At 44.2% G+C, this 23,966-nt stretch overlaps 1 protein-coding gene and 1 long non-coding RNA gene across 4 annotated transcripts in view; one reads left to right on the forward strand and one right to left on the reverse strand.

Moving 5' to 3' along the window:
- Positions 1 to 12,035: 12,035 nt before the first annotated feature.
- The window catches only part of LOC310750688 (uncharacterized protein), a 31,011-nt gene continuing 19,080 nt past the window's right edge, over positions 12,036 to 23,966 (reverse strand). For 2 of the 3 annotated variants that reach the window (XR_014542144.1, XM_083589200.1), the window contains one exon: positions 12,036 to 13,374. Coding sequence is in view for 2 of the 3 variants with exons in the window: in XM_083589200.1 (XP_083445326.1) it covers positions 13,299 to 13,374 (76 nt within the window). In the remaining variant the exon portion in view is untranslated. Of the gene's footprint in view, positions 13,375 to 22,474; positions 23,444 to 23,966 lie in introns of those variants that run through there. The other variant, XM_083589199.1, reaches the window with a different exon arrangement.
- LOC310750787 lies at positions 13,336 to 16,774 on the forward strand. Its single transcript, XR_014542274.1, has 2 exons — positions 13,336 to 13,389; positions 16,614 to 16,774. It is a non-coding gene; the product is annotated as an uncharacterized lncRNA (long non-coding RNA).

The following is a 23,966-nucleotide window of genomic DNA, read 5'->3' on the forward strand; positions in this document are numbered from 1 at the left end:
AGACTTCATGTCAAAGTAGCTCCCTCCTGGCAATATATTACTTCTTTCTCATTCAGCTGTCTCCTATAATCTCAACCAATCTTCAGTGTCAGGGTCAACCTTAAGGGAAAATGGCAGATGCACATACCGGTATATACCTCTCTCTCTCTCTCTCTCTCTCTCTCTCTCTCTCTCTCATGTGTGTGTGTATGTAGGCAAAGTTCATTTAAGACAACAAAGCCCATGATGCATTCACTGTGCCTGTGAGTGAAAGCACATGTATTGGGGGGGAAATCAAAGAAGCAAGGAAATGACAACATTAAAGGGATGTTGGTAAACATGGATGAAATTCAGATAGTAATGCTTCTGAATAACAGTTCAATATTGTATGCTGTGTGGAGTCCCCAATCTACACGTACATCTGCATTTTATGATCTTGATGGTTCAGGCAGTGGATCTGATTTTTATATACAGCTATATAGTTATATAGATATTTCTTTCCATGACAGTGTTCTTATGGTTTTGTCATGGCTTTTGGCTAGTACAATAAAGCTTAATTTGATTTTGATTTGAATACCAGTTGCTGGAAACCACAGAAGGGGAGAGTGCTCTAGTGCTCCAGTCCTGCTTGCAGGTTTCTCACAGGCGTCTGGTTGGCTATTGTGAGAGAACAGGATGCTGGACTAGATGGGTCACTGGCCTGATCCAGCAGGCTTTTCTTATGTTCTTATGGTTTCCATACCAGTAACTACAAAGTACAATGTACAAACTTTTGCAATGGTGAAAGGAGATCAAAGAGGGCTCTGGGGATAATCAGAGGTAACATATTGCAACCTTGAGTTCCACTGACTTAGGTACAGGATATAAGGATGGAGGATACTATCAATTTAGGTCTCTCCATTTTCCCCATGGTTTTCCTCTGCATTAGGTAGTTGACAATTGCACGGTGCCAGCAGCTTCATCGAGTAACTCTTCTGCTGTTGTGTCCAATGACTGTTAAGCCTGGGGGCTATTTGGAACTTCCTTCTCAGATAATAAACTCACATGGCACAGCTCATTTTGCAAGGTGAACCTAATGCAGATGCCAAATCAGGGAAAGCAACCACTTTGCAAAACAACACTCGGCTTGTCAACTCTGGCCCTGCCAACTTGGTGGCAGGATGCCTCTCAGCTCAATATCAAAAACACCCTTGACAGCTGATTATCAGTTCAGGCGCTGAGCAGTCTTCAGTGGGGGTGATTCTCTCTCCCTTGTGAAACTTTCCCTTGCATTGATCTAATTGATTGTGCAGCCTGTGGGCATCAAAAAGCATTCCTTGATTGCCATCAGCTGCTCCTACTTTGGTGTGTAATTTAAGTCATTCAGCTTCGCTGGTTATCGCCTCTGGGACCTTACAGGGTCAGTTGTGGCCAAATGTTGGGCTAATTGTTTAATAACCCCCTTCTGTGAATGTGCTTGCAAATGCAAATGCAAAAGGAGAGGGGAAAGATTGGTGCCCAGTGTAAATGGTGTGCAGGTGTTTATTTATAAAATTCCTCTAATTCAGATCTCACACTGCTTTCAAATCTGCCAATTTGGCTGTCTGAAAGGCCAAGTCATGAGAATAAAGGCAACATTGCTTTGGATGCAGCAAGTTGCACGTTCAGCAGTCAAATTGATGTCAGCTTTACCTCTCCACTAGCATGTACACAGGTTACAGACACGGGTGGCGCTATGGACTAAACCACTGAGCCTCTTGGGCTTGCTGGTCAGAAGGTCGGCAGTTCGAATCCCTGCAACAGGGTGAGCTCCCGTTGCTCTGTCCCAGCTCCTGCCAACCTAGCAATATTCTGCAAAATTGATTACCCGGATGTGAGAGGGGCAGGAAATTCACTGTACACACAAATTATCTGAACACTCATCACCCCCAGAGATCAACTTATCAGATGCATGTACTGTTGCCATTGCCATCACATCTATAAAGGAGACTCAAGACACCATAACCATGGTGGAAAATGTTGTATTTATTTAAGTATAAAAAACACAGAGAATCTGCAAACAACAAATTAAATGAACTTAGCCAAATTAACACAGCCCAGGCAGGTAAGTTCCTTATGACAAGCGCACCATAGCCCTAGAGGTCAGCATTCACCCCAGTGCACATGCCAAGCCTAAAGGGCTCTCCTGCGGACCTACAAAGCCAATGCAGTGTAAAGTGACCCATTAATGTCTCAGGTCTATAGCCCACAAGATCATATACTTCTCTTTCATGCCCAGACAAAAAGCCAGATTCAGCCAAATGAAAGATGAGAGAACTCCCAGCAATATGAAGTCCTAAGGCCAATCAGAAAAATCCTGCTCAACCCCCCAAATAGGCAATTAGCAAAGCCCACACTGCAAAGGCAAAGAGGAGTGGAGATTCTGGGGAAGAGCCAGCTTATAAAGCATGGTGTCCTCCCCTTCCTGATTGGCTCAATGGCCTCCATGTGCCTAGTCCAGCTCCTCCCCAGCAGAAGACCAACTTGATTCTTCTTCAAGAGGGAGTTGAGGTGCAGCAAATTCGCCCCCACTCAAGGGTGTGGCTAGCATTCTCTGTTGGAGGGGGTTCATTTTGACCCTATCTTGGTGCTGTGCTTCCTGGTATGAACAAAGTTGGGACTTATTTCTGGTTACTTCCAGACACAACAGTTAGCACTTTCTACAGAATAGAATTGCACATTCTGGAGTAAGCTTCCTCTGCCTGATAACTAATCAGCAGCGATGTATTGGAGAGGGAGGGGTGCTCTTCCAGGATTTCTGAAGCAGGAGTGGTGACATCATTTGCGAATGTGCCAAGATAACTGACAGACCACCCATGTTCTGGTCAGGGCTTTTATTTCAGCAGGAACTCACCAGAACTCAGTTCCGTCAACTCTCAGGTGGGCGCCATTGCCATTCTATAAGACCAACGGAGGTGTTCATTGTGAGTTCTGGCACCTCTTTTTCTAGGAAAAAAAGAGAGAGAACTGGTTCTGCTGATAACAAGGCTTTCAAGCTGAATCATTTCTTGTGATAGGTTAGCATAGAAGAAGTCAGAAGATGAGGCAGTTTACTATTCTATGACTGTCAATTGATCCTAATCAATGGGTTATTGTATTATATGCTGCTGGTCTGTGGTGGTGTGTGTGTGTGTGCAACCGATGAACAGAACTCCCTGCAAAGAAGCTGCCATTATGAGCTTCTGTACAGTGTGAGGAAGGAGTATATCCACTGAAGAGCTAAAACCACAGGACATAGAAGAAGCAACTGGGGGGGGGGGATACATTCCAAGAGTCCATTAACAGAGCTCTGCAAATTACAGCAAGGATGTCCATGTAGCTATCATCAATTAAAATGCCTAAGTTAAACTCTAATGAAATGGCCATGATTGTAAAACATTTTTTCTATTTTCTTTGTACTGTCATGCCATTCAGCTTGAGACCACATTTGCCAAGGCTGGAGGACCTCAGTTCTCTCCCCTCTGAAAATTCAACACTGCTCCTCTCCCCTCCCCACCACTATTTTAGTTCCTGGGTGGGGGGTTAACACTAGTATGAGCGCACAATCCGAAAGAAACGTTGACTACAGAAGGTTGAATCCCCAGCATCTCTGGGCAGGACTTAGAAAAATGCTGATCTGGATCCTTGAAGGCCACTGCTAAGTCAGTCTAGACCAAGGGTAGCTAACATGTGAGTATCCAGATGTTGCTGAACCAAAACATCCATCAGTCCCAGTCAGCATAACCAATTTTCAGGGATAATGGGCATTCGGCCACATCTTAGGGCTTATCCAAACTTACCTCTCCTCTGTACTTTGCTGGCATGGTTCACGCTTTAAAGCTTCATGTCTGAGCACTCTTTTTTGTTTTGATTTCTTTCCCCTCCAGAGCTTTCCCCATGAAAACCCACTCTTTAAAGCTGAATCAAAGCAAACAGCAATCCGTAGGAACCCTGAATTGCCATTTGTTGCTTTATAGAGTAGGGTCTCCCCCCCCCCCCGGAAAAGCTCTGTGCTAAAAAAAAATAGCACTTGGACATGAAGTTTTAAAGTGTGGACGTGTGACTGGAAAAAGCAGAGCAAATACCGTATTTTTCACCCTATAGGACACACCGTCCCATAAGGCGCACCTAGTTTTTTTGGGGGGAAATAAAGGGGGGAATTATTCCCCCCCCCCAGGCGCGGGCTGGGGCGGGGGAAGCCCGAGCTTCCCCCGACCCCAGCCTCCAAACAGGCAGCTCTCCGCAAGCGGTGGGAGCCCAGAGCTGGGCTCCTGCTGCTTGCGGAGAGGTCTGCGAAGCCTGGACGCGCTGAGCTCAGTGTGCGCAGGCTTCGGCATGCAGGCAACTTTCCGCAAGCGGCGGGAGCCCAGCGCCGGGCTCCCGCTGCTTGCGGAGAGGTCCGCGAAGCCTGGACGCGCTGAGCTCAGTGCGCACAGGCTTCGGCATGCAGGCAACTCTCTGCAAGCGGCAGGAGCCCAGCGCCGGGCTCCCACTGCTTGCGGAGAGGTCCGTGAAGCCTGGACGCGCTGAGCTCAGCACGCGCAGGCTTCAGCATTCAGGCAACTCTCCGCAAGCGGCGGGAGCCCAGCGCTGGGCTCCCGCTGCTTGCGGAGAGGTCCGCGAAGCCTGGAGAGCGAGAGGGGTCGGTGCGCACCGACGCCTCTCGCTCTCCAGGCTTCAGCAAAAGCCTGTATTCGCCCCATAGGATGCACACACATTTCCCCTTCATTTTTGGAGGGGGAAAAGTGTGTCCTATAGGGCAAAAAATATGGTAGTAGATGTGGACACGACCCTAGTCACACCTGGTGAACCTAATACTGAGCTAAGTGGATGGATACTCCATAAAAGACAGCTTCCTATGTCTCTATGCCTTTTTAAAACATCATATCGTCTTCAACACCTTTTTTAAAAAAACGTATCATCTGTCTCCAGCCAATGAGGTCCTGATTTCTGGCTTCAAGGGAAGAAGAAGTGAAGGAGTATACTGTAAAATCAGAGGCCCCACATATGGCCCATAGTTGCCCATGCTAATATTATTAAATCTGCAAGTTGTGGTGTAAAAGTGTATTTAGTGGATGAACATTAAGTCCTAGTTCCTCAGTGAAAGAGTCCCTGGTGAAAGCATGGACACCTATTGACAAAGAATGCTATGAAGCTCTTTCATTTAGGGCACATTATATAAGCAGGCATGGAAAGAGAGAATCCATTCTCCCAGTGCTTGTCTACAATGGAAGACCTGTATTTCATGAACCATCTCTTTTCCGGGATGACGCTAATGTAATGTTGGTACCCATCCACAGTCACATCAGTTATATCTGTGCCTTTTCAGCAAGCAGCTTAGAGGGTCGCTCGTGCAGTTGACTCCAACCCATTGCCCTCCAGATGTTCTGGACCCCAACTCCTAGCAACCACCAGCTCTGACCACCATGGCCAATGGTCAAGGTTGATGGGACCTGTAGTCCAACACAACAGGATGGGGAAGAGCATGCTATTACAGACGCGCACTGACTTTTTTTTACTCATGTACTCAACTACCATGTTTGTTTCTCTACCTTCTGATTTGCTGATCAGATCTGCATTTTGTAGGAGCTGTGCTCTAAACTATTGTAGTTCAATTTATGGAGCAAATTAATTTTCCTTTTCTGCAATGAAGTGGTGTAATTGGGAAAGGGGAGGGCGATTATAGAGAGGGAGGTGACATAACCGTTAAGAGGTTACAGAATGTTCTATTGTCCTTTCCTTTTCACTTTACCTTCTGGAAATCCATTATTAGGTTTATATACAAGATTGATTTTTCTGTAGTTCCCCCCACTTTTTTTGCTCCTAATGTTTATTTGCATAAAATCTAATAAATATGTATTCACAAAGGGGGGGAAAGTAATTGCAGATAAATAACTGAGCACCGCTTTCCCTCTCCTTTGCTGACACAATATCTCTGAAATTATGGGCTGCGTGAACATTACTGAAGCAGAGTGCTTAGCTTGGGCCTTTTATTACTCCAGGAATTGATTATTGTAATTCTTTGTTCTCTGAAATTGCTCGATAATTTGCTAATGCCATTCCAAAACACAGTTGCGTAGCTGGTGGCAATGAGGAAATATGAATGTGTTCCTTTTTCTCTCTGTCTCCCTCCACCAGTTACCAGTCCATTTGCAATTGATTTTGACGGGTTTTTTGTGTTTAAATCCTATTCGGATGTTCATGACTGCCTATTTATCTCAGCTGGTTGTACCTTAGTGACATCAGTGTGAAACCTACCATTTATCAGCCAGCACCTCCTTTTCTGAAGTTGCTTTTTCAGCACCAGGGATGGTCGATTCTTCAACAACCAAGCCTGTCAGCACGTAATAGGTTATATATATGTATAATAGATCTTAAAGCCTCTCTAAATTGGGTAAATAGCTTAGAGAGGCACACAGAGCTTTTAAAATGGTGTGCTGCACGATGCAGCTCTCTCCAACACAAATTTATCACCATAAGGCCATCGATGGGTACTAGCCATGATGGTTATATGGATCTTCCAGTCTCAGAAGCTACACGCCTCTGAAACCAAGCTGATAGGGAACAACAGCTGAAGAGTTCTGCAGCCTCCATGCTCTGCCTGTGGTAAGTCAGAATACAGGTCCAATCCTCCAAGGTTCTTCTTATATTTCAGCGAAAGGCTTCAGGTGAGTGGTGGAGAACATCCCTTGTATGCAAAATGTGCCAGGTTTGATCCCGAACATCTCCAGATAGAGAGCTGAAAGACACCCTGGACTGCCAGTCAGTGTAGACAGCGTCTCCTGAGCCAGATGGACCAGCACTCTGTCTCAGTGTAAGGCAGCTTCCTTTATTCCACAAGCTTTCAAGTTTCTGATCAAAATGGCATGGCAAGAGAGAGGATGGCTGCCCTACTGCCATGGAAGTATGAGCCCCAGAAATTCAGAGAGGCAGTGTGAATAGCAGCAAACATTTCTGGGGAATCAGGGAAAAACACATTCATCAAGATGACAGCAAGACATATGTCAAAGCTTTCAGTATGATTGGAAAGTCTGAAGCCTACAGGTTCTTTGCTCCTCTGATGTGGCTAGTTGTGCCTCATCACCTTTCTCTGATGCCAGCATCGACTCTTCTTCTGCAGCTTGTCATAATGGCAGCTGATCCCTAAGAATAGCTCTGTTGGATCAGGCCACTAGCCCATCTAGACTAGCATCCTGTTGTCACAGTGCCCCTCCCCCCAATGCCTATGGGATGTCCAAAAGCAGGACCTGAGCTTAACAGCACTCTCCCCTCCTGTTGTTTCCAGCAACTGGTATTCAGAAGCATTGATGCTGCTGACAGTGCGCTGTCAGATGTGACAATCTGGATTCTTTTTTTCTGCACTTTCGTTCTATGAAAAAAAGAAAGAAAGAAAAGCAAACAACTTTCTCTTCTTCCAACATTTCTTTGCTCCTTGGGCAGACTGTCTTGGCATTTAAGTTATAAGTGACAGTTTCTTACACACACACACACACACAGAGAGAGAGAGAGAGAGAGAGAGAGAGCTTTTACTCACTTTGATCCTATACTTCAGCAGTGCTGGTTCCAGTTTATGGGTTTCCTTGGGAAATAATACTAAGCAGGATGGAAAATAGTTGGACTCAGTATGTGGCAGCTTCCCATGTTCCCTAAGTGTGTGTGTGATTTTGCTTTGCATTGTGAGCAACTAACAGCCAGTTAAGGAGACCAGGTGCAAATAAGCGAACTGGGGCCATATTTAATGAATGTTCACAAAACTGATCCACAGAGGCAACAACTCTGTGCAGGAAAGCTAACAGTCCAATCAAAAACTTAAAGAAAGGTGCTCACTTCAGCGGCACATACCATATTTTTCGCCCTATAGGACACACTTTCCCCCCTCAAAAAATGAAGGGGAAATGTGTGTGCGTCCTATGGGGCAAATGCAGGCTTTTGCTGAAGCCTGGAGAGCAAGAGGCGTCGGTGTGCACCGACCCCTCTCGCTCTCCAGGCTTCAGGAAGCTATCCGCAAGCCTTACGAGCCCGGCGGGAGTTCCCATGGGCTCACAAGGCTTGCGGGCAGCAGCCTGCAGCCCGAAGCACGGGGCGCCCTCCAGAGGGCGCCCCGTGCTTCGCGCAGGTGTCCCCAAGCCTTGTGCGGCTGGCAGGAGTTGCCACCGGGCTCGCAAGGCTTGCGGGCAGCAGCCTGTTCTGGGGGCTGGGGGGGAATGATTTTTTTATTCATTTCCCCCCCCAAAAAAACCGAGGTGCGTCCTATGGGCCTGTGCGCCCTATAGGGCGAAAAATACGGTATACTAAAAACTTAGAGAAAGCAAGCCCTGTTTAGGGAGATTGTCACTAGCTTTCATTTCTAGATCTGCATCTCTGTCCATAAGCTAACATAGGCAAGTGGTATGTAAACTGATGTTCTCTTTTTTGGAAATGAATTTGGGAGCAATGCATAAGTAGCCACCATAACTGTTGGTACACAGAGGCTGTATTCAGACATGGGGACTATTGTGTTCATTTTCCTGATTATAATGCTGGCACTTCTGTCCTGCTGTCTGTTGTTACTTCCACATGGCGGTACCTGCTGCATTATGAAACAGCGGCTTTTTGACTGATACATGGGTATGTCACACTAAATTTCATGCACCCCAGTGGGCATGGCATGGTGCAGCAATGAATACATTTGGATAATTTTGCTATTCCCCAACCTTTCTGTTCCTGCATGCTTTTCTGCCCCCGTGAAAATGGCAGGAAAGAATTTTATGCTGGTATTCTGCCCCATATTTTGCCACTTTAACCATTTTCCAGGTTAAGTGGCTGCAAATTTTTTTTTTCTGGAATCAAATAACATGGGAATGAATGCTAAGCATGTGCTATATTCCATTAGTTTTCCAGAAGTTGCTTTTAGATCATGTGGAAGCTCATATAGAATGTGGAAATGAACAGTTGAGGAGATGTCAGGGAATGGAATTAACTGTCATGTGAATGTAGCCGCAATGGTCCTATTTCTGGTTTCAGTAACAGGGAAGCAAAGAGATTCCATGAGAGCTTTGTAATAAAAATTCACAGCCATGGGTAGGCAAACTAAGGCCTGGGGGCCATATCCGGCTCAATCGCCTTCTAAGTCCAGCCCGTGGATGGTCTGGGAATCAGCATGTTTTTACATGAGTAGAATGTGTCCTTTTATTTAAAATTCATCTCTGGGTTATTTGTGGGGCATAGGAATTTGTTCATTATTTTTTTCAAAATGTAGTCTGGCCCCCCACAAGGTCTGTGGGACAATGGAGCAGCTGCCTGCTGAAAAAGTTTGCTGACCCCTCGTATACAAATTAGGTTGTAAAAAGCAATGTATTTTTTATTATTATTATTATTATTATTATTATTATTATTATTATTATTATTATATTTTGCATCAGCATTACTTGTGGTTGCATTTATATCTTCAAATAACCACAGAGGTCTTGAAGGGTTATTTGCACATGGCAAAGGAATGAGCCTTAAGGAGCATATCTACACTACAGGCTTCAAATGCTTTTGTAATTATTCCCTAACCAAGGCACTCTGAGAATTGTAGCTGTTATAAGGAAGATTAGGAATTTCTTCCAAAGCATTTTTCTCAGCACCCTTAAAATTTCGGGCAGAATATTGGCTGCTGAGTCATGAAACAATGACATATTTGCATTACTAACTGAGGGGAAAACAACAGCAACAGCCGGTAGCTCAGATGTTATGAGGAGCAGTTTTCTTTTCTACCTAAAAATGTAATTCTGGATCAAGAGGACAATAGCAAAATGGAGCATTTATATTTGACTCATGTGCCCCCCCTTCCCAAATGCCGGCACTTAGAAAAACATAAATTCATTCATTATTAGGGGAAATCAGCAGTGGGAAACCTCAGCCCTGGGAGCCAAATGTGGCTCTCTGGTCCTCTCTGTATGGATTTTTTATGACTTTCCCATGGTCACCTCCCCTCCTCAGCAACTTCCTCCTCCCCACAACCTGCCCCCCTCACCAGCCATGATTTACACACCCCTTGGACATTTTTGTCTGGCCAAATGTGTCCTTGATCTGTTGCTCACCTGAATGAAGGAGAGATGAGTGTGTGTGTGTGCAAAAAGTACAGACCCTTCAAGTGTCCCTATTTTCCAGGGACAGTCCTGGATTTACAGAAGACATCCCAGTTTCTGATTTGATCCAAGAATATCCCACTTTTTCTTAGAATGTCCCTGTTTTCATCAGAGAAATGTTGGAGGGTATGAAGTTATGCAGAGATATGTAACTATACAACCTTTAGAAGACATCTGAAGGCAGCCCGGTATAGGGAAGTTTTTAAATGTTTATTGTTTTATTATGTTTTTAATTCTGTTGGGAGCCACCCAGAGTGGTTAGGGCAAATAGGCAACGTATGAAGAATTATTATTATTATTATTATTATTATTATTATTATTATTATCATCATCATCATCCTCGGAGAAATGTTGAAAGGTATGAAAGTAGCCTTCTGTAGAAAGGCAACATTTATATTTCTTGTGCCACCCATTTTTCTTTCTGGCTCTGCCCACCATTGGCATATGGCTCCTAGATATTTGTTCAGAAGGGTATGTGGCTATCGAGCTGAAGACGAGCTTCTGAATACCAGCTTCTTATAAGCTTAAATTCTCAGAGTCTGGGCTGGTTCTGCCCACATAGACTGGCCATGTGTCCCTTCTGCATCAGAAGGGATTCTTGTTTGGGCTGCATGTTTTCATGAGCAACAGCATCCATCGTAGCTTTAACATGTTCTGGCATACTCCATCATTGTGACTCACAGCTCTGTCCCTCAATTCTCTTCTTCCAGCTGCCCAAGGTTGAGTCTTGACACTGAGTTGTAGGCGGGTGTCCAAAATTAGTTCCTGTGCCTGCAGTGACTTTCAGAAAACTCAATCCCAACTTTCTTCTAAACTTCTTATTTTGCAAGGTTTTGGGAAGGTGGTGACTGCTTTCACTGTGAGTGTTCTCCTTCAAGAGAGGCTTTCTTTTAGCATGTTTGTTTAGGCAGCAAAATGGTCTCTGGCTTGAAAAATGAGAGTTCTGGGAAGAAAACAAAGCAGATCCCCCCTGCATTGAAAATGGCCCTTTTCTACACCTGCCTGATGAGTGCAATTCACCATCTCCAGGTTCCAGCAGTGCAGAGGTCTCATGCACATGGCTGGCATGCTGATGTTGGGGTTTTCTGTTTGTTTATTTTCTCCTCCCTGGCGTTGTCTTGACACAGAGCTCTAGGAGCTATCAATTTAAGCCACAGTTCAGTTTCTTGGAGGGGCCTTAGATCGTGACTTCCAGATGATAACTATTGTTGGGGAAAACATGTTGTAATATGAACACAGGCACTGGGGAGTGAGGATTGCTAGGGCAGCACAAATATCCCATGCCAAGGCTTTGAAGTAAACTTGGAGCAGTAGTAAAATAAACAGGGATTCCATTTGTTTTATCAGTATTCACCTAACAATGCCTGTGGGTAAGGCATTACAGAACTGTATGCGTAATGGAGATCACTGAAGGCACTGCCAACAATATATTGAGTCAACTTGGAAAACAGCAAACACTTGGGTAACTTATTGTCACAGTAGATAACTGGTTCTCACTTTCATCCTTCTCCACCTCCCAATTAAAGCCCTAAAATATTTGGGACTAGGTTATTTGAAGGACCTCTTATGGCTGTATGAACCGGCCACTGCCTTAAGATCTGCCTTTGAGGCTTCACTTTCTGACTTGCCATTAGAAATGATCAAGCTGATGGTCACCAGGAACAGGGCCTCTAGTATCTTTTTTCTTTTCTTTTCTTTTCTTTTTTTAAAATTTAATTTATTTAACATAATTATTACAAAATATAAGCAAAATATTGCAAATACATATATACATATATATTTCAGATATGCACACGTATATAAAAAAGAACAAAAAAGAAAAGAAGAAGAAAAGAAAAAAGAAGAAAAAATAAAGAAAAGAAGAAGAAAAGTTGGAAGAGTTTCTTCCAAATTTATTCTACAAATATCTCAATATAAAAAAAAAAATCATTGACTGACTTCCATCGCTTACACTGCACTTCCTATATACAGTATCTTTTCAACTCCCTTCATCAAGTCTGTAGCTCAGAGTTGTCCCATGTCCAATCCCCTGCCCATTCTGATTCTGTTGACAGTGTCCCCACTCCAAACCCCAGAGAGCTACTTGATGTCAATGTAGAGACAATACCAAGCTGAATGGACCAATGATCTGATTCAGTATATGCAATGATATGTGCCTTCCTTCCATTAGTTTATGTTATCATATTTTTCAGGAATGATGCCCAGAGAAAATCTACCCCTAGAAATGTCAGGCCATAGCACATTTTGTGGATTTAACAAATATCCACATCCATCTACTGCTCTTGGGATACTTGTTTTCTCACCCACCTACCTCACTCGGAACATAGACACACTGGCTGGGTTTATATGTCATGGTTAGACTGTGGTGAGTCAAACTATGGTTTACCAGGATCACATGAATGGGCTGGCTCATGGAGAAAAGCTCACATTTGCTTTGACCCACCTCAATCCTTTTATTTTAGTGTGGGACAACAGGTAAACCAAGGGTTGTCTTAGTGCAGCCCTGGCAGATCTGGTGTTCTCCAAAGGTTTTGGACTCCAACTCCTATCAGTTGACATCTGAAGCATACCAGTATGGCAAAGGCTGGCTTAGCATGCCATCTGAACCTGGACTCACAGGTAAGCCCTCTTCTCCTTAAGCACAAACTATAGCCCAGAACAAGCTAGTGATCTTCTCTCTGGGACGCTACACTTTAGAGCATTCCCACTGAACCTTAGCATTACATGTGAGTGCAGTACCACAGTTATCACCAGCTCTGTTTTTCAAAGTCATGCAGGAACTGCACTCACAACAATTGCACTCATGAAAGGTCTGGGCTGAGATCAGGATAAAATTAAAGCATCACAAGGAACTAGTTGCACAAGACCTGTCACATTGCCCAAACAGGCCACATTCATAGCAGACTGTATTTAGTGCAGGGTTTTTTGGCCCCACATTTTTTTTTCTAGCATTCTAGTGAGAGCCAAACAGATTCCAAATACAAAGACTATGGTAGAATTTCTATAGCAACTGCTTCATGAGCTGTGAAGTGGAATGAGGCAGGGTAGCGGAGGAAAGAGAGTATGTTCCTGACTCAGCAGAGCAACAACAGCCAAACTTCTTCTTTCTTGCTCGGCAAAATGGATGTCTAGCCACAGACTTTAATCTGCCTTCTCACCCAGAATGTTATGCAGAGCTAAATGGCTGTTGCTTAGAAACCCATGACATCACTAGCACTCTTGACAACGGCGCTCTCCCTCTCCCTTACAAAGCTGGTTGCTGTTCAGATCAAACAAGTCATTTGTCCTGTTGGGATATAAGGTGAAGAGGTGGCATGGGAAGTTGGCAGCCTTGATTTGAGTCAGCAGAGCAAAATGATGGCATGAAGGGACAAAAGAAAGAGAGAGACACACAGAGAGAGATGTTTCTCCACAATCCATTTTGTGCCTTTTGATAGCTAGGCCAGGGATGTTGAACTACAACTCCCATAATCCCTGAACATTGACCATGCTGGCTGGGGTTGACAGACATTGGAGTTCATCAACATCTGGAGGACAGGAACAAGGCCTCCATCCCTAGCTTAGACCTATAAGCAGCTGAGGTTCAAGGTTTCACAGAACATACACCAGGACTGGGGAAACCTTGGTCCTCCAGATTTTATTTTATTTTACTGCTGGACTACAAATATCACAAGCCCTGACCATTGCCCATGCTGGCTGGGGCTGATGAAATAGGGAGTCCAACAAAGTTTGGAGGACATCAGGTTTCCATGCCCTAATATAAACTGTGACCCTGTTAGGTCTATTGAAAAGAAAGAATAGGGGTCAGAACAAGGAAAGTTGTTTTATTCTCTGCCCTGTATTCATCACATGCAGCACTGTTTCTGCTCCACTGCAGTTCATCTTCTGCCAAAAAACCTCTGCCATTCATCTCACTGTCCCCTGTGAAATCACATAACTTGCACAATTTATGCAATGAATTACATAAATTAATTATGTAATTAATTACGTATATCACATTGCCATCTCATTATTCCACTGCATTAATTGCAATGCAAAGGAAATGCAATGCAAATGGAGAAAAACATAATTATTATGTGTTGTTTGTGGACCGAAAGCAACAGCAACATCAAATACTAATCATATTTACTGGATTGATTTCTGTTCTTGTAATGGGATGAATAAACAAACATTGTTTCCATCAGAATTCTCTTGCATCCCTAGTCACAACTGCAATTGCTAGGCCACTCTGGTGGATGCTGATGACTATTTCACTACACATTTACTGCCCCCAAAGTGTGGGAAAATGTCCCTTCTTGCTTGGAAGGGTGATAGAGAACCCATACAGGTAATCATTTTTGCACACATTTGTCCCGGATGTATGGTAAAGCTCTTTAGGCAGATGTCTTATTAAAAAAAATCAACACTTGGCAGAATAGTACACGGAGCCTGCACATTTTATTGTTTTGACACATACCGGTAGTTTGCCATGCAGCTGCACCTGCCATGTGTTTTTTTAAAAAAATAAAAAGTAAAAAATAAAAGCCACTTGGCAGTGTGATACAGGCAGCTGAGCTCACCTGCAGAGCCCAGGATTGTCTGAGCTCATAGTATTTCTGTGAGCTCCGACAACCCACTTTCCAAGCCGTTACATGTACAACCAGTGGTGGCTAGGCCACACCGGGACTGGAAAGGCAGAAGGCAAGGAGGCCAACAGCAGGTAGCACCAGAGTCCATGACAGGTTGGAGAAAGGGCAATGTTGAGTGGAGCCAACAAACCCTGGTTTTGTCCCCATCCTTCTCTCTGCTGATTTCAGTAAGATTAAGGAGGAAGAAGCTGACAGCCAGGGCCAACCCCTAATCGAGTTGTACAGAAGAAGGCAGGTGGGAGCTGGCTGAAGGCAGTCTTAGGTTGTTGGGCCAGCTCCCCATTTGCCCTAATGAACCACATAATAAATTGCTATTTGGCAAATCACCATCTGCATCCACCTACCAGTTTGCCCATCAATGAAACAGGGTGAGTGTTTTCTTCTCCCTCTCACTAAGAGGAAGAGCTGTGATGCTTAACTAAAGGGCTCAGAGACCTTCAGATGAAAGGGATTTTGATCAAAGGCAGAAAATGGCTGAGCAGCACTCTGCAGACCTTGCAGCTCAGAGCTTTCAGGTAGCTACTACCTTCAAATCTAAATTGTTGTTTGTAGCAAGACTATCATCTTGCTATCAGTTTACCAGATAATATTAGAACAAAAGCTCTTTTATAGATCCTTCATTTCCCTTTTGCGTGATCTGGACAGATTTAGATCCAGTTATTAAGATGGCTTTCACTCTCTTTTCTTAAAAATATGTGTGCATGCCCATTTTTTTCTCATTATATGGGAGAAAAATGCAAATGTAATTATAGCCACAGAATATTATGGGAATATGTATTTTTGGCTCCAGGTCCCTGCAGTAAATTTCAGGCACATGAACTTGGAATTTGAGCCTGGAATTCAAACAGGAGCTCCTGTTCTGTTTATGACCAGGAGAGGATCCTAAGTCATATGCTTGGCCTAGCCAGTCCAGAAGCATCACCATGCCCACCAATCACATGGCCAGGGAAAGAATAAGACTCTCCACCAATTTGTGTTTAGTTTGGGGCTGTAAAAGTTGGATTGTATAATTGCTGTTTTTTGGTTTAATGGCTGTCTTGCACGGGAAGGTCAAAAGGAAGGTTAAAAGTTTTAAGGGGACATTTTGCACAGGAAGGTCTGTACAGGAGGGTCAATAGTTCAGCTAGGGGAAATCGCAATCTATTTTATTTCTGTCTGAGAAGGGGAGTAAAAATACTGTATATAAGCTGAGTTGGAAAATAGGGTAGTTAGCTGCAGAATTAAACACATCAGCAGCTTGTGAAGTCAGAAATTAGTGTGGAGTTAGTGTGGGATAGAGGAGTTGGTTTTGTTGGTTTGCTGGTTTCCTTCCCTCACACAGTACAGGCTACAGTCTATGCCATCACAGAGGCCAATGCAGACACCCTTCTGTTCTGTGTTTGAAGAGGATTTTGGCGGGTTTAGATATAAATGCTGCCATCAGATTGTTGTCCTAGGTCCAGCAATTGGAAGATATCACTCTAATCTTTCCTAGCTACACAAGTTATCTCTTTCTCAGCTCATTTCAAAAAGTGCTAGCATTAACCTTGAAAGCTCATAATAGTCTAAGATCGTAGTACTTCAAGAACTGCATTCTCCCACGTGACTCTGTTCATATTGTAATACTGGTTTCAAAGGCCTTGCTCTGTCCCATTATATTGTGAGGAAAGACAAGTAGTAGAAATCTGGCCTTCTCACTGGTGACACCAAAACTCTCAAATGCTTTCTCTATAAAGATCTACCAGGCTTCTTCTCTCTTCGTTTTTCAATGTGCACTTTTAATGACTAGTGACCTGCTGCTTTTAAAGTTTGCTTTGATGTTAACTTTGTCATCTTATTGCTGCTATTTCATGATATTAAATGTTGTTTTGCCATTTTATTGTGTTTTTTAATTGTATTGGTTCTTTGAGAATTTTAGGATGTCTTAGTAGCAGAAAAGATGGAACAACAACAAGATATATGGAAGAAGGCAGACCTGAAATAAGGAAGCAGAAGATCAGTGTGCTGTAGCCATTCCTGGAATGTGGCATTTCATCCAAGGAGGGGAAAATAAAATGTTTGACTTCTTTCCCATTTTTTTTTTAAATAGTAACAATTAGTAACAGAATTGCCCTGTCGAGGTGACAAGATCTAGCCTAGCCATGTGCAGTAGCTTTCTTTAAGGAAGATCATTCAAAACATAGATACCCACACTTGCCATCTCAGGTGATAAAGTCCAGCAACAGATGCATCACAGAAGCCTGCAGATTGCGTAGCTTGGCTACGAGATCCAGTGATGAATGAGGTATATGAATAGTTATGAGCATCTGTGTGATAGATGCAGGGAGCTGATTAAACCATATTTAGTTTGTCATGTTAAATAATTGGCCAATTCCCTGAGCCTGGAGTATGAGCAGATTTGTGTGGTCCATAAATCAAGGGAAAGCAAATAAATAAAACTCACAAGAGAGATAGTAATAATAATAACAGACACAATTTACATTTCGCTCCATACAGTATCTGCTTACAAAGGGTTACCTTTATATCAGCCTGGCTGGCACAGCCACAGTGGGCTTGAAGTGACACAAACTGTATCCGATGAGCCCTTTGTCTTTCATGCAAATTTTGTCTTTCATGCAAATTTTGAGTGCTCAGTCAAAATATCTAAATGTGCAATGCATGCAGCCACATGCTAGAGGGGAAAGGAAATACCCTCACATCTCTAGCTCATTTGATGTGTTGAGAGAGTGAAGAAGGAAAAAAAAACCCTCTTCAAGTCAACCTCAGTTCCTCATTCCAGACAATTCCAATACATCCATGCTGCGTAGCAGGGAGTATCTCTATATGGTATAAGTAGGGAAGATGAGGATGATTTATATACCACTTTTCAGCCCGGAGGCCCCCCAGATGGTGAACCACATGCTAAAGCAGAATACAGTAAAATGCCATAAATCAATACAAACAAAACAGCAAAACCACACCATTGGAGGATTAGAGGAAAACTGCTCCAAGCTGTATGGCGAAAGAGTGCTTTGAGCAACCCAACACCCCTGAATTCATTCATCTTAAATTTCAACATGGCCTGCCCAGGGACTGAACCATTCCATGCCTCTTGATGTGCAGATCAAAGTTCAGTTCTTCGGAGTTTGCACTTCTCCAAATTTTGCAATGAAGTTCTCAGCCCGATCCTTGTCTTCGGGGCCATTTTGTTGTTTAGTCATTTAGTCATGTCTGACTCTTCATGACCCCGTGGACCAGAGCACGCCAGGCACTCCTGTCTTCCACTGCCTCCCGCAGTTTGGTCAAACTCATGCTGGTAGCTTCGAGAACACTGTCCAGCCATCTCACCCTCTGTCAACCCCCTTCTCCTTGTACCCTCAATCTTTCCCAACATCAGGGTCTTTTCCAGGGAGTCTTCTCTTCTCATGAGGTGACCAAAGTATTGCAGCCTCAGCTTCAGGATTTGTCCTTCCAGGGAGCACCCAGGGCTGATTTCCTTCAGAATGGATAGGTGTGATATTCTTGCAGTCCACGGGACTCTTAAGTGTCTCCTCCAGCACCATAATTCAAAAGCATCAATTCTTCGGAGATCAGCCTTCTTTATGGTCCAGCTCTCACTTCCATACATCACTGCTGGGAAAACCATAGCCTTAACTATACGGACCTTTGTTGGCAAGGTGATGTCTCTGCTTTGGCAATACCTATAAACATGCCCTAATACAGAATCCCTTCCCAGCCCAGTCTATGTTTTGATTTTGTTACTTTGCATTACTTATTTTGCAGTTCCTCACTGTTATATTTTCATAAATAGAAGCTTTCTTCCATAACTCTGTGTCTGAGTCTTTCTGAGTGTTTTATGGCAACTTTGCATATAATTAGAGAAACTTTTTGAAAATGAAAATGCCCAAGTGACTGGGACATCACTGCCCCAATGCTGATGCTTTCATTTTTTTATCTGCTTTTACCTGTGACAACAAGAGAAAGGCTTTGACTCAGGTTATCTCCCCACCCAGGGCCAGTCAGCCCATTAGATAGACTGAAGCAGCCACCTTGGATGCTGGAATCCCATGGGGTGGCACCTCCATGGGCACCCCAATGACCCCGCCACTTCCGCTGGGGTTGCATGGAGATGCCCTCCAGTGAGAACTTACTAGAAGCCGCTGCCACACAACCTCAATAAGTGAGGCTTCTGTGAGGGGAGCAGCAACTTCCTGGCTTGCCTCAGGCACTAAAATGGGACAGGCTGCCCCTGTCCACACCCTGCATGACAACAGGCTAATGAAATGCTGCCCAGAGCAAGATGGAGTGAAGAGGAGATTACGACTGATAAGACATCAATGCCAAAGCAAGTGGCGAATACAAATTGTCTTTTAGGGGACGGCCAGTGGCAGCAATGGGCAGGTTGTTTGGAATTGGGAGTGACTGGTATGTGCTGAATCCTTGCCTGAGTCACACAGAAGGTTACAGAGGTGTGTCTTTCCCATTCAATCTGCTAATTACTCATTAAGCACTACAGAAGTAACCCTCATGACACCTTCATCTGCATACAAATTAAATTGTCCAGATTCATTATCCTTGCTCTGCCTCAGCTGAACAGGGACCCAGTACTTTGTGGAGAGCTATTCCAATACGGATTAAATACAATGCCATGAGGTTCAGAGGGCAAACCCATTGTTATCTCGACTCTGTAAGAACCTTCCCTGCCCACTTGTATTGTGTCAGAGCTTTGTACAGAATGGAAGGGGCGGGAATTCTTGGGCATTTGGGTGAATAGGAGGGACAGGAAAATTATGTAAGATTGGATGAGGATGCCCACCTCAGTTACTGACCCTTGTGTGAACTGGTTTGAGGGACTGTTTTCCCCCCTTCTCTCTCTTCTATAAATTTTGGAAAGATGTCTGTCTGCTCCATATGCATTCAAACACGTCTTAAGGATCATCACCAAATTTAGCATAGCAATTCCCAAAATCAGGCAAGTTTTGGTCTATGTTTGGATACCATTGGATTCCATGTTGAATTAAGAAGGCAGGCCGAACCTTTCCAAACTGCACCGGCAGGATTGTACATTGCACTTTACTTAATAGTATTAGAACAGAAATTAAGAAATTTCCATTTATAAATCTCAATATGTTTTGGTTTCTTAGCACCCCCAAGCAGCAATGACTACTGTCTGCTAGAGCTTTTATAATGAAAGTAAGACTCAGTCACAGGGTGCTCAGCAGGACAACTGAGGTGCTTGAGAAACAGAGCCACTAAAACTCTTGAGAGCATTACTGTGTGATCTCATTACTGAAGCACTATGGGAGGACACAATTCCCCCCCCCCCCGCACAGTGTCCTGGTAATGATTCTACATCAGGGGCAGATAAGGTGGTACCCTACAGGTGTTGTTGGGCTCCAACTTCCATCATCACTGATTAAGCAAACACACAAAGCAGGAAGGGGGGAGGTAGTATGGCTATTAGCAGCGGCGGAGCAAGCCAATCGGGCGTCTGGGGCGGCGTACATGCCCTGCGCCCAGAGGCGGGGCCAGCCACCCATGGGGGCGGGGCAATCCAACCGCAGGGCAGGGCAAGCTGGAGCAGGACACTCCATGGGGCCTCCAAGGGGTCCGCCTGCCTCCTCCCACTCAGCTGCCCTACAGCTAAGGTGGAGGTGGTGGGCAGACCGTTTGGGGCAGGGCGGAGGCTGTGGGCGCCTAAGCCACCACGTCACTCCCAGGAGAGATGCATGGATCGGGTGCACTGCAGGCCCCGCTGTGAGTGCCACCCAGCATTTTGTCACCCCCCTCAGTGGTGACACCTGGAGCGACCCGCCCCCGCAGCACCCCCTTCCTCCGCCCCTAGCTATTAGGCCCTCCTTTCTTAATGGCAGTTGGGACACTGTCCTCCTTCACAAGTCAACTCCAACTTTTTTCCTCCATCCTCTCTTCCCTTCCACACACACACCCACACACCCACACACCAAAAATCCCTGGGTCAAAATGTCAGATTTCTGTAATGGGAGTAAATATGGTGAAATCAAGTACAGTGGTACCTTGGGTTACATACGCTTAGGTTACAGACTCCGCTAACCCAGAAATAGTACCTCGGGTTAAGAACTTTGCTTCAGGATGAGAACAGAAATTGCACAGCAGCGGTGCGGCAGCAGCGGGAGGCCCCATAAGCTAAAGTGGTGCTTCAGGTTAAGAACAGTTTCAGGTTAAGAATGGACCTCTGGAACAAATTAAGTTCTTAACCCGAGGTACCACTGTACTCTATATCTTGGTTTAAAAAAAACACACCAAAATAACCCCACTCTGTACATCCCTCTATCCCTTTCTCTGTCTCTCTATCTAGTAAAAAATAAAGGCAGTCCAAAAACAACATTGAAATGAATCTGGACAATTTAATTATCATGCAGATGAACATGTCTTGAGAATTATGTTTGCAATTCTTAATGCATAATTAGCCATTTTAACAACAGAGGCTCCGTCCACAACCCCCTGAACAGCTGAGGTGAGCTCATGGCAGCTCCAGCCACTCTCAATTCTCATGTACACAGGCATATTTGCTTAATTTTCACAATATGTTCTGATTGTAGTAGCAGAAGGCTGTGGTGTGGTTGTGCATGCACACAGAATTTAAGCTTTGTTGTGTCTGTGATTGGGAAAGTGAAGAATGTTTCAGCAGGAGAAAACTGGAAACTTTTTGATTCTGGATAAATCGCTTTAAACTCAAGTTGCACCTGTTCCTCCCAAAGGCTTATCTTCTTAACAATATCTGGCCACATCTGTGCTATATATTAAAATACCACTTTAAACAGTCATGACTTCAACCAAAGAATCCTGTGAAATTTAGTTTGTTAAGGGTGCTGGGAAGAGGGATTGACCATTAAAGCACAGGCATTTATAGGTGAGTGGAATGGTGGGGGGTGTCTCCTAACACCTCCCAGCCCTCTTAACAAAGTACATACAGTTCCCAGGATTACTTGGGAGAGGTTATGGCTGTTTAAAGTGGTATTATAATGCCTTAAATGTATAGTGCAGATTGGGCCTGTGTGTGTGTACATGCTTCTCTGGTGTACATTTAGGTAAATGAATATATAAGAACACTCAGGTACTATGCTGTGCCTAGCTTGCTATTTCATGAATACTCACACACACACACAGAGAGAGAGACAGTACATAGGTAGGTAGGTAGGTAGGTAGGTAGGTAGGTAGAGTGCTTTTTCTAAAAAAATGTTTAGGGGTATTCTCATTTTGATTCAAGAAAATCACCATTTTATAGTCCAAATCGGGGAAAAATAAATATAGTAAATGGACAAAACTACAAAGATTCACAAAATGTTTAGGGGTATATGTACTCCTGCATCTCCCCAGAAAAAAAGCACTGGATAGTTAAACTATGGCATTTGTCCCCGCAAAGTACAGTAATGGTCACCAACTCGAATGGCTTTCAAGGGAGATTCGTCAAATTTGTGGCGAATAAGGGTAGCTGTATTATATCATTTTTGAATTATGGTGCTGGAGGAGACTCTTGAGAATCCCATGGACTGCAAGAAGATCAAACCATTCTTAAGGAAATCAGCCCTGAGTGCTCACTGGAAGGACAGATCCTGAAGCTGAGGCTCCAATACTTTGGCCACCTCATGAGAAGAGAAGACTCCCTGGAAAAGACCCTGATGTTGGGAAAGATTGAGGGTACAAGGAGAAGGGGGCTGACAGAGGGTGAGATGGCTGGACAGTGTTCTCGAAGCTACCAGCATGAGTTTGACCAAACTGCGGGAGGCAGTGGAAGACAGGAGTGCCTGGCGTGCTCTGGTCCACGGGGTCACGAAGAGTCGGACAAAACTAAATGACTAAACAACAACAACGTGCTATATCATGAGAAAGGCTCATCTAGTCCAGCATCCTGTTCTCACAGTGGCCAACTGGATGCCTATGAGAAATCCATAAGCAGGAAAACAAGCAATTGCCAGCAATTGGAAAAGGCTGGATATACTATCTCTTGTCATGGCCTTTGTCTCATTGACCTGATTCAGAAGGCTGTTCTAATATTCTTAGGCAGATAGTCTATTTGTAAACAATATCAGGCAAATACCCCTAGAATATCTGGAAAGTATTTGACATCACATTTTGCAGAAGGAAATTGGAGGCGAGCATTTTTTTTCAGCAGTAAAAGGATAGCTCTTTGCAATCTATAACACTTCGACAAGGAAGAGGGGAGGAGGGTTTCCAGCCCCTCTTTCTGATTTTCCCACAGGAGCCAACCACTTGAACTATGTTTATTACCAAAGGCCTCTTCTCATTTTAGCTGGCTCTTTCAATATCAACTTGTTTAGAAGGTGATTGGAAGAAAACAGGAAGCTGCCTTTTTAAAAGTATTTGGCAAGATTTCCATTCGCCTGGCCCATTTGATCTTAAGTCCCCTGGGAATTTGGTGAATGTCCCTTTATGTTCCTTTGGTTGCATGTTAAGAGGCAAGGAGAAAAGGGAAGCAGATGAGGTTGCAAAATAAGCCCTCTTCCCATTAATAGTCATCAGAATCTTCCTCAGGAAAAGGAAAGAAAAACATTGATCTTATGTCTGCTGACTTTAATGAGACTGCCCTGCACAGGATGGCAGCTGTTCTATCAATTAATGGGACTGTAAACAAATGCATCATTCATTCATTCATTCATTCATTCATTTATTCTGTTTATATCAATTTTCTTTGTTTTAGGTGAGGGAACTGTTCTCAGATCTCCAGTCGGCTTCTCTCCTCTCACTTTCTGGGCTGGTTCTGACTGGCTGCAAAACACTTTTGTTTCCCCCTCCTGAGTTTCTGGGATTGTTTTCCATGAAGAGTATTGTGACAGAATGTCAGGGCCAGCTCTGTCATAAGCCAAGCTGAGCCACTTGCCTCAGGCCGCAAGATCAGTAAGGTAAAGGTAAAGGGACCCCTGACCATTAGATCCAGTCGTGGCCGACTCTGGGGTTGCGGCGTTCATCTCGCTTTATTGGCCGAGGGAGCCGGCGTACAGCTTCCAGGTCATGTGGCCAGCATGACTAAGCCGCTTCTGGTGAACCAGAGCAGCACACGGAAACACTGTTTACCTTCCCACCAGAGCGGTACCTATTTATCTACTTGCACTTTGACATGCTTTCGAAATGCTAGGTTGGCAGGAGCAGGGACCAAGCAACGGGAGCTCACCCTGTCATGGGGATTCGAACCACCGACCTTCTGATTGGCAAGCCCTAGGCTCTGTGGTTTAACTCACAGCGCCTCTCTCTCTCTATCTATCTATCTATCTATCTATCTATCTATCTATCT

Source organism: Podarcis filfolensis (genome assembly GCF_964270895.1).
Source record: "Podarcis filfolensis genome assembly, chromosome: 15".
Taxonomy (NCBI): domain Eukaryota; kingdom Metazoa; phylum Chordata; class Lepidosauria; order Squamata; family Lacertidae; genus Podarcis; species Podarcis filfolensis.